Source organism: Entelurus aequoreus, linkage group LG12 (genome assembly GCF_033978785.1).
Source record: "Entelurus aequoreus isolate RoL-2023_Sb linkage group LG12, RoL_Eaeq_v1.1, whole genome shotgun sequence".
In the NCBI taxonomy this organism is placed as follows: Eukaryota; Metazoa; Chordata; class Actinopteri; order Syngnathiformes; family Syngnathidae; genus Entelurus; species Entelurus aequoreus.
The window spans coordinates 70,715,314-70,727,813 of NC_084742.1; the positions used below are offsets into that span (position 1 = coordinate 70,715,314).

Sequence of the window (12,500 nt, forward strand, 5' to 3'; positions counted from 1 at the left end):
AATGTAAATAGTCATGAAAATAAAGAAAACACATTGAATAAGGTGTGGCCAAAAAAACAAACAAAAAAACGTATATATAATGTACATATATATATATATATATATATGTATATATAATGTATATATATATATATATATATATATATATATATATATATATATATATATATATATATATGTATGTATATATATATATATATGTATGTATATATATATATATGTATGTATATATATATATATATATATATATATATATATATATATATGTATATATATATATATATATATATATATATATATATATATATATATATATATATATATATATGTATGTATATATATGTGTATATATATATGTGTGTGTATATATATATATATATATATATATATATATATATATATATATATATATACACTCACTTGCATATTTTATTGCAAATATTTTATTGACCCCCTCTTCCTCTCACGCGAGACCCACCCAGGAATCCTTTCCCTCCCTACCGCACATCAAAACAGGACACTTGCCAGCGATTGAAAGATGGCGGCACAATACATCTTTCTGCCGCTTGTTGACTTTTTCTAACTCAATTTACGCTTCCTCCCGCTCATCGCCCCGTCGCTCGCCACCGCTCCGGATTACTTTTGGGATTGATTACTGCTCGCGTAAAGAGCGTGGGCGGCCATATATCTGTCGGATTGATTTGTGGCGTGGGGGAGATGTACAGATTGTCGGCAAGCTGGATGTAGTCTACAGAAGCAGAAGTGTGCGTGTCCCTAAAAGCTTCTTCCTTTACCTGACTGGGGACAGTCCTGCATCCTTTCAGAGAGAGAGAGAGAGAGAGAGAGAGTCAGGGAAGTTCTGTATTGTTTGGAAATAGGTCAACCTCCATCTTTCTTTTTTGGAGCCTAAACTCTCCCCAAAGTTGTAAAATGACTTATAATCCCTGCTCTAATTACCGTACTCACATTTCTTCTTCTTCTGGGATTTCAAAATAAATCGTTCACTACGTGTTGCTACATTCTGGTGATTAGTAAGAACATGCAAATATAATATTCACAAACAAAATATGCTTTAAAAAAAAATGTACGGACATTTTGGTAGCTTTTATCAGACATAAGTGGCATTACTATTTAAAAAAAATAAAAAGATATTAGTAAGAAAATATGCTTAAGAGACAATTTTACTGGCAGCTTTTGCTGCTTATCAAACATAAGTGGCATTACTATTTAAAAAATAAATAAAAAATAAAATATAAAAAAATAAATAAATATGCCTAAAATAAAATTTTACTGACATTTTGGTAGCTTTTATCAGACATAAGTGGCATTACTATAAAAATGTTTTTTCAAAAAAGATATTAGTAAGAAAATATGCTTAAGAGACAATTCTACTGGTAGCTTTTGCTGCTTATCAAACATAAGTTGCATTACTAGTTAAAAAAATAAAATAAAATAAAAAATATGCTTAAAATACAATTTTACTAACATTTTGGTAGCTTTTATCAGACATAAGTGGCATTGCTATATAAAAAAATAAAAATAAAAAATAAAATTAAAAAAATAGATATTCGTAAGAAAATATGCTTAAGAGACAATTTTACTGGCAGCTTTTGCTGCTTATCAAACATAAGTGGCATTACTGTTAAAAAAAAAAAAATGCTTAAAAGCAAATGTAACTGACATTTTGGTAGCTTTTATCAGACATAAGTGGCATTACTATAAAAACAATGAAAAAAAAATATATATTAGTAAGAAAATATGCTTAAGAGACAATTTTACTGTTAGCTTTTGCTGCTTATCAAACATAAGTGGCATTACCATTTAAAAATAAAATAAAAAAATGCTGAAAAGAAAATTTTACTGACATTTTGGTAGCTTTTATCAGACATAAGTGGCATTGCTATATATAAAAAAAAAAAAAAAATTAAAAACATAGATATTCGTAAGAAAATATGCTTAAGAGACATTTTTACTGGCAGCTTTTGCTGCTTATCAAACATAAGTGGCATTACTATTAAAAAAATAATAATAATAAAAAATGCTTAAAAGAAAATTTAACTGACATTTTGGTAGGTTTTATCAGACACAAGTGGCATTACTATAAAAACAATGAAAAATATATATATATTAGTAAGAAAATATGCTTAAGAGACAATTTTACTGTTAGCTTTTGCTGCTTATCAAACATAAGTGGCATTACTATTTAAAAAATAAAATAAAATAAAAAAATGCTGAAAAGAAAATTTTACTGACATTTTGGTAGCTTTTATCAGACATAAGTGGCATTACTATAAATATATATATATATATATATATATATATATATATATATATATATATATATATATATATATATATATATATATATATATATATATATATATATATAGGAAGAAAATATGCTTAAGAGACAATTTTACTGGCAGCTTTTGCTGCTTATCAAACATAAGTGGCATTACTATTAAAAAAGAATAAAAAATGCTTAAAAGAAAATGTAACTGACATTTTGGTAGCTTTTATCAGACATAAGTGGCATTACTATAAAAACAATGAAAAAAATATATATATTAGTAAGAAAATATGCTTAAGAGACAATTTTACTGTTAGCTTTTGCTGCTTATCAAACATAAGTGGCATTACCATTTAAAAAATAAAATAAAAAAATGCTGAAAAGAAAATTTTACTGACATTTTGGTAGCTTTTATCAGACATAAGTGGCAATGCTATATATAAAAAAGAAATAAAAATTAAAAAAAATTAAAAACATAGATATTCGTAAGAAAATATGCTTAAGAGACATTTTTACTGGCAGCTTTTGCTGCTTATCAAACATAAGTGGCATTACTATTAAAAAAATAATAATAATAAAAAATGCTTAAAAGAAAATTTAACTGACATTTTGGTAGGTTTTATCAGACACAAGTGGCATTACTATAAAAACAATGAAAAATATATATATATTAGTAAGAAAATATGCTTAAGAGACAATTTTACTGTTAGCTTTTGCTGCTTATCAAACATAAGTGGCATTACTATTTAAAAAATAAAATAAAATAAAAAAATGCTGAAAAGAAAATTTTACTGACATTTTGGTAGCTTTTATCAGACATAAGTGGCATTACTATAAAAAAAAAAATAAATATATATATATATATATATATATATATATATATATATATATAGGAAGAAAATATGCTTAAGAGACAATTTTACTGGCAGCTTTTGCTGCTTATCAAACATAAGTGGCATTACTATTAAAAAAGAATAAAAAATGCTTAAAAGAAAATTTTACTGACATTTTGGTAGCTTTTATCAGACATAAGTGGCATTACTATAAAAACAATGAAAAAAAATATATATATTAGTAAGAAAATATGCTTAAGAGACAATTTTACTGTTAGCTTTTGATGCTTATCAAACATAAGTGGCATTACCATTTAAAAAATAAAATAAAATAAAATAAAAAAATGCTAAAAAGAAAATTTAACTGACATTTTGGTAGCTTTTATCAGACAAGTGGCATTACTATAAAAACAATGAAAATATATATATATATTAGTAAGAAAATATGCTTAAGAGACAATTTTACTGTTAGCTTTTGATGCTTATCAAACATAAGTGGCATTACCATTTAAAAAATAAAATAAAATAAAATAAAAAAATGCTAAAAAGAAAATTTTACTGACATTTTGGTAGCTTTTATCAGACATAAGTGGCATTACTATAAAAAAAAAATATATACATATATATATATATATATATATATATATATATATATACATATATATATATATATATATATATATATATATATATATATATATATATATATATATATATATATATATATATATTAGTAAGAAAATATGCTTAAGAGACAATTTTACTGGCAGCTTTTGCTGCTTATCAAACATAAGTGGCATTACTATTAAAAAAAAATTAAAAATGCTTAAAAGAAAATTTAACTGACATTTTGGTAGCTTTTATCAGACATAAGTGGCATTACTATAAAAACAATGAAAAAAATATATATATTAGTAAGAAAATATGCTTAAGAGACAATTTTACTGTTAGTTTTTGCTGCTTATCAAACATAAGTGGCATTACCATTTAAAAAATAAAATAAAAAAATGCTGAAAAGAAAATTTTACTGACATTTTGGTAGCTTTTATCAGACATAAGTGGCATTGCTATATATAAAAAAAAATTAAAAATTAAAAAAAATTAAAAACAGATATTCGTAAGAAAATATGCTTAAGAGACAATTTTACTGGCAGCTTTTGCTGCTTATCAAACATAAGTGGCATTACTATTAAAAAAATAATAATAATAAAAAATGCTTAAAAGAAAATTTAACTGACATTTTGGTAGGTTTTATCAGACACAAGTGGCATTACTATAAAAACAATGAAAAAATATATATATATTAGTAAGAAAATATGCTTAAGAGACAATTTTACTGTTAGCTTTTGCTGCTTATCAAACATAAGTGGCATTACTATTTAAAAAATAAAATAAAATAAAAAAATGCTGAAAAGAAAATTTTACTGACATTTTGGTAGCTTTTATCAGACATAAGTGGCATTACTATAAATATATATATATATATATATATATATATATATATATATATATATATATATATATATATATATATATATATATATATATATATATATATATATATATATATATATATATGCATATATATATATATATATATATATATATATATATATATGCATATATATATATATATATGCATATATATATATATATATATATATATATATATGCATATATATATATATATATATATATATATATATATGCATATATATATATATATATATATATATATATATATATATATATATATATATATATATATATATATATATATATATATATATATATATATATATATATATATATATATATATATATATATATATATATATATATATACACAGACAACCTACAGAGTGTGAATGTTGTCTGTCTATCTGTGTTGGCCCTGCGATGAGGTGGCGACTTGTCCAGGGTGTACCCCGCCTTCCGCCCGAAGCAGCTTAGATAGGCTCCAGCACCCCCCGCGACCCCGAATGGGACAAGCGGTAAAAAATGGATGGATGGATGGCACTTTTGTCTGCAAATAAACATAACAATAAAGTTACCCATCTTGCGACTTGTTTATTTTATATTTTTTTTACAGACGAATGCTGAGTACACAATAAAAATATGGCGTCCGTTCCATCCTTATTTTACGGGCTATAAGTTGCTAATTTTTTCCAACGCTTTGAACCCTGTGGCGTACAAAACGGTGTGACTTTAATTATGGATATTTCTCCGCTAACAGTCGTAATATTTTGTATTGAATGAACAGATTTCATAAAACGCTGACAGGGACGCTGGAAAAAAAGTGTGTTATTGTTGAGTTCGCTCACTGCAGGTTCTGGGTTTGATCCCCGGGCTCAGGGTTTTTTTCTGTGATGGAGTTTGCATGTTCTCCCCCGTTCTCCCTCCACCTCCAAAGACATGCACCTGGGGATAGGTTGATTGGCAACACTAAATTGGCCCTAGGGTGTGAATGTGTGTTGGCCCTGTGATGAGGTGGCGACTTGTCCAAGGTGTACACCGCCTTCCGCCGGAATGCAGCTGAGATAGGCTCCAGCACCCCTCCGCCACCCCGAAAGGGACAAGCGGTAGATAATGGATGGATGGGTGTACATATGAAAATAATTTATAAGTATTTTTTATAGTGTCGTTTTTTTTTTTTGCTGTGCTGTGGTTTTACCGCTCCCAGTCCCTGACCACCTGAGGGCACCACAGACTGTGGATGCTTTTATAAAAGGCTTAAAAATCCTTCTTTTAAAAAAAGCCTTTTTTAGATATATGCATACTTGTTTAGCAATTTGGCTGTTCTAGTTTTTATTTTTATTTATTTTGTATTATCTTTTTATTTTATTTTTTTTTAATACACTGTAGCACTTTGAGGTTGTTTACTCAATGTAAAGTGCTCTTTTACAAATAAAATGTATTATTATTATTATTTTAAAGTGGTTTGAAATGGACTATCATTGGTGCTGCTGTGGCGTAGTCAATATCTTCCACTTTTGTCTGCAAATAAACATAACAATAAAGTTACCCATCTTGCAACTTTTTTAATGTTTTCTTTTTTTAACAGACTAATGCTGAGTACACAATCAAATATGGCGTCCATCGCATCACTAATTGGATGACGGAGGCACGATGCGAGACGACGTGAAGGCCTGCTAATCATACCGTGAGTGCACCTCTCCTCATTAAAGTCCCCATCACATCATTACCGTTTATTCTCCTCTCTTCCTCACACCGGACAGCCTATTCAAGCCAATTAGCGGCGGCACATAAAAAGTCGGTGGAGATGGCGGCCGCGCGGCACGCTGTATAGCACACAAACACATAAAGCCGCAACGTCTAATTAGGTGCATTTACATGTCACACGCTGAAGAAGTGTGTGTTGGCACACACGTGACGCCGACAATAACACGGACGCAGCGAAAAGCCTGCAAGGTCACGGCCTCTTTAGGTCGCCTTTGTTGAATATTCACCAGCTGGGACCGTATGTGCTCTTTCACTTTCACTTTGCAACAATAGGATCTCGGCCATTTCTCCCGTACTAGACATCCGAGTGACATTTTGTCCCCTTCCGTTTTTAATTTGAACCGTTTTGGCCGTGTTGATTGAACGCTTGAGTGGCCTCGCGGGTGAAGTGAGCTGCTTTGGGAGGAGGATGACAAAATAAGGCCGACTGTTGACATTCGAGAGCGTGCAGCTGGGTAACTTCCTGTGACATTTCAGCTCTCGAAGAAACACTTTGGTTCAATTTGGACAACATCTTGAGATTGTAGTGTAACCCATATTTAAAATTCCCATTGAAAACATGCATACAGTGCAAAGACTTTTATTGTGGAGGGTTACTTCCTGCCGCTCACTTCCTTTTAAGGAAGTGCAGCTCACTTCACCACCCCCTCCCGTACCTGCTGTGGCTGCAATATCTTCTCATTCTCCCACTTTGTAAACTTCATAATTAGGTGAGTCTTTTGCCGTGGCATAATCAACGGAATTCCACAATCACAATCATGTGCCATGTCGCTAATATTATGTTAGCATCTGTTTTAGCATAGGCGCTAACCGCTGCCATTCTTCCATAGAGCCACCGTGTTCGATTAACTATCATGGTGTGTTGTTTTTGCCCTCAATTACTCAGGTAATTATGTTTTATTTTCTTCTGATCATCCAGCCGATTTATAGGCAACAGTTTAGTCTAGCAAAGTGGCAAAGGGCTTTGCACTGCTAATATGCTTTAGCCACTTTGTGGATGCACTTCCGATGGAACGCAGGTGCGTGTATTTAGGTTGTTGCGCAACACTTTAATTTATTACCTCTGCTTGATTGTTTATCAACTTTGAATGTTTGGAAAAGTACTTAAATGTGAATTACGATACATTGAGTTTCTAATAATGAGTATTATTATGAAACTAGGTTATATAAGTGCACCTGTAATTTAATTTGTAATTGAACTTGTAATTGATCCATGATTGAGTTTTATCACTTTAGATAAGAAATCATGATCTGTATTAGAAATGTATTTTGAATGTTCATTTTCATTGGACTCATGATTGTATATTAATCAGGGGCCGTACTTATCAAGCTTCTTAGAATGACTCCTAAGAAGTCTGCTAAGAGTTGACTTAAGAGTAAATAAATTCTTCGCTGAAAGCTGCACTTAAAAGTTAGTTATCAAGCGTCTTACTCACACTTTCAGCGAAGTGTAGGACTGAATCTTAAGTGTCACACTCAGAGCTGAATTACGACATTACTATGTGCCGTAAATGGAATTTTAGGTGACGTCATTTCTGTGTCCATAGAAATGACCAATCACGGAAGGGAATCCGTTGTCTAAGAATAAAGAAATATCTTGGAAATATTTAAGTGGACAATGGGAGTGTATATTTTGACAATAAACTACAAAATAATACAAAACAAACTAGTCCCCGCCGGCACTCACGCTACCGCTCCCTCTCTTCTCTCGCCCACACACTCACTGACGTCACTCACCTCACGGCCACACACATACGCTACTGTCATAACATTTTCTTTCCAATTCATTAATTAGGCAACTAATTTGAAACTGGTGTGGGTGGCTCTATATATACTAGCCCACTGCAGACACATGCAGAAATCAACAAGGAATCGAAAAGTATTAAATCTGTGACAAAAATAATATCCGCTCTGTCTAAACGATACCGTTTGATCAGCTGCTCGTCATCAAAAAAAACCCAACATTGTTCCGTTCCCTGAACGTTGGCGCACGTCTCTCTCGCCTCAGTGCCATCCCCTGCTGGCAACTCCTAACCACTTAAGACACCTCTGAAGGTCTCTTAAATATCGTGGAGAGTAGGAGTGATTCTTACACTTAAGAACGTTGATAAAAAGCTTTTATTCTTAAGTTTGAGAGTAGGACTAAATTTCGCAAATTCTCAGGACTTAAGTGTAAAATGGCACTCTAAGAAGCTTGATAAGTACGGCCCCAGGAATGGAAGGACCTCACAATAAACTTGAAAAGTCTAACAGATGACTCTTCATTCACAATTGAAGTTCAAAAGTGGCTTTGGAGCAATCAAAGCTGCTCACACGGTCACTAAGATGGACATTATGTTTGACACATCAACCTAATGTGTATTATATTTATCCATGAGAGCATTTTTTATTGTAAATTGTGAGGTGTGTGTGTTAAAATCCTGGTTGTTTTTACAAATGATGACAGATGTGAACATGAGCATGTATTGTCTTTGTGTGATGATGTAAATGAGGTGTGCTTGTATTGTATATTAAGTATGTGTCCATGAAAGGGCATTTTATGACTTTTTTCTTAATACTTGTGTATGTTTTTATTGTCATAATTTTATTGCATGATTTTTGTATCCCTTTAATTTAGGTAGCCAGGGACTGCAGATGGAAATGAGCTATTTAGCTCTAATAACTATATGTTATTATATAATAATATAATATATGTTATTATATATAACATATGTGGGTAACCCCCCCCCCCCCCCTAGAGGGGGGGGGGGGGGGGTTCCCCACATATGCGGTCCTCTCCAAGGTTTCTCATAGTCATTCACCGACGTCCCACTGGGGTGAGTTTTTCCTTGCCCGTATGTGGGCTCTGTACCGAGGATGTCGTTGTGGCTTGTACAGCCCTTTGAGACACTTGTGATTTAGGGCTATATAAATAAACATTGATTGATTGATTGATTGATAATCTGGTACAGAACATATCTGTCTTTGAGCTTAATGTTTCTGTGCATTGTCCCTTCAAATAAAGACTAAACAAACAAAACATGATTAATTTTGTCATATCAATTGGTTTATTAGTACAAATAATTAGTCATTCTGGACAATGGGATGCTTACATTATGCTTTCAAGTACATATATAATGTACTTTGCTAGTGAAGAGGTAACTAGATTACTCACTTTGTTTTTTGGACTTTTAGGTCAGGGGCCGTACTTATCAAGCTTCTTAGAGTGCCATTTTACACTTAAGTCCTGAGAATTTGTGAAATTTAGTCCTACTCTCAAACTTAAGAATAAAAGCTTTTTATCAACGTTCTTAAGTCTAAGAATCACTCCTACTCTCCACGATATTTAAGAGACCTTCAGAGGTGTCTTAAGTGGTTAGGAGTTGCCAGCAGGGGATGGCACTGAGGCGAGAGAGACGTGCGCGAACGTTCAGGGAACGGAACAATGTTTTTGTTTTTTTTTGATGACGAGCAGCTGATCAAACGGTATCGTTTAGACAGAGCGGATATTATTTTTGTCACAGATTTAATACTTTTCGATTCCTTGTTGATTTCTGCATGTGTCTGCAGTGGGCTAGTATATATAGAGCCACCCACACCAGTTTCAAATTAGTTGCCTAATTAATGAATTGGAAAGAAAATGTTATGAGAGTAGCGTATGTGTGTGGCCGTGAGGTGAGTGACGTCAGTGAGTGTGTGGGCGAGAGAAGAGAGGGAGCGGTAGCGTGAGTGCCGGCGGGGACTAGTTTGTTTTGTATTATTTTGTAGTTTATTGTCAAAATATACACTCCCATTGTCCACTTAAATATTTCCAAGATATTTCTTTATTCTTAGACAAGGGATTCCCTTCCGTGATTGGTCATTTCTATGGACACAGAAATGACGTCACCTAAAATTGCGTTTACGGCACATAGTAATGTCGTAATTCAGCTCTGAGTGTGACACTTAAGATTCAGTCCTACACTTCGCTGAAAGTGTGAGTAAGACGCTTGATAACTAACTTTTAAGTGCAGCTTTCAGCGAAGAATTTATTTACTCTTAAGTCAACTCTTAGCAGACTTCTTAGGAGTCATTCTAAGAAGCTTGATAAGTACGGCCCCAGGTTGTTGGGGTCAACGGGTGTTCCTTCCCGGAAAAAAAAACAATTGTCATTACTGCCACAAGTGGTGGAAAAGTGTATTACAACTGAGTACTGCTAAGGCCCATACAGACCACAGATGTTTTTTGGCTGCCCTCTAGGGGGCGCTCGCGGCCTACCAACCCTTAAGAAACCTTGATTTATAGCTATTTAAGTGTTGAAAGTAGAACTTCAATGACTGAGATCCTTTTGAGACATTTAAAACTCACCAAAATTGAGGGAAGCTTTAGAGAATATATTTTGTATTGGTTTTGAAAATTAAAAATATATATATATATTTTTTTAAACGGGATTACTCCCTGTATGTGTATGTATGTATATATATATACATATATATATATATATATATATATATATATATATATATATATATATATATGTTTATGTATGTGTGTGTATATAAATATATATATATATATATATATATATATATATATATATATATATATATATAAATATATATATATATATATATATATATATATATATATATATATATATATATATATATATATATATATATATGTATCTGTTTATATTTTATTTTATTTCTGATTATTATCATTATTAATGTATTATTTATTTTATTTTATTTTTTGTTCATTTAATTGATGTTTTTGTAGTTATTACGTTGTTGTTTCTTTCTTTTTTTTGGAGGGGGGGTGGGTGGTATGGGTGGGATATAAACAAAAATATTTTGACATTTAGGGCAGACAATTGATATATGATTTATGTGAATATGATGTAAAAAAAACAAAAAAAACAAAAAAAAAAGTAAAATATCAAAAAGGCCCACGCGTGGTTTAATTTTTGATGTAGAACTTACCCTCTCTGCGGACTGGGACGTTCCAAAGAAGATGGGGATGAAGGCCAGCCAGATGATACAGGTGGTGTACATGGTGAACCCGATGGGCTTGGCCTCGTTGAAGGTTTCGGGCACGCCGCGGGTCTTGATGGCGTACACCGTGCACGTCACCATCAGCAGGATGGAGTAACCCAGCGAGCAGATGAGGGACAGGTCGGAGATGTCGCACTTGAGGACGCCGCGCGCCGACAGCGGGTCCTGGGTCCGCTGCTCGCCGTAGTCCACCACCGTGTGCGGCGGGTCCACGGCGAACCACATGAAGACGCCCAGGAGCTGGACGGAGATGAGCGAGAAGGTGATGACCAGCTGGGAGGCCGGGGAGATGAACCTGGCGCAGAAAAAGAACGACTTGTTGACAAAAGAAAAACACGTGGAGAGCTGCCAAAACAAAATAAGAGTGCAGTTTGTTGTCAGATAATCAAAATGGTATTGCCAAATTTTGTGAGTTTCCAAAATGAAAGTAAAAAAGTGCATTTTGATGTCCAACACTGTCTTAGTTTTTCCTTTACTTAAAGTGCGAGTGAAGAATATAAGACCATTAGGAAAGAGATGACGCAGTAGTGTTGTCCCGATACCAACACTTTGGTACCGGTACCAAAAAGTATTTCGATACTTTTCGGTACTTTTCTTAATAAAGTAGACCACAAAAATGGCATTATTGGCTTTATTTTACCAAAAAATCTTAGAGAACATTAAACATATGTTTATTATTGCAATTAGTCCTTAAATAAAATAGTGGACATACAAGACAACTTGTCTTTTAGTAGTAAGTAAACAAACATAAGCTACTAATTAGTCTGCTGACGCATGCAGTAACATATTGTGTCATTTATACACCTATTATTTTGTACACGTAAGGGACAAACTGTACAAATATATTATTAATCTACTTGTTAATATCTGCTTACTTTCTCTTTCAACATGTTCCATCTACTCTTCTGTTCAAAAGTAATAATCACTTATTCTTCTCTTGTTTGGATGCTTTTACATTAGTTTTGGATGATACCACACATTTAGGTATCCATCCGATACCAAGTAGTTACAGGATCATACAATGGTCATATTCAAAGTCCTCATGTGTCCAGGGACGTGTTTCCTGAGTATAAGCTCAGGAAATACATAATAGGAATTTTAAAAAGGAAAAATTATTTC

General features: G+C 32.4%; 1 protein-coding gene across 1 annotated transcript in view; it reads right to left on the bottom strand.

Moving 5' to 3' along the window:
- Positions 1 to 12,500, bottom strand: part of grm8a (glutamate receptor, metabotropic 8a) — a 474,494-nt gene that overhangs the window by 14,885 nt on the left and 447,109 nt on the right. Inside the window, 1 exon segment of the mRNA XM_062066580.1 lies at positions 11,310 to 11,676. Coding sequence (XP_061922564.1) covers positions 11,310 to 11,676 — 367 coding nt within the window.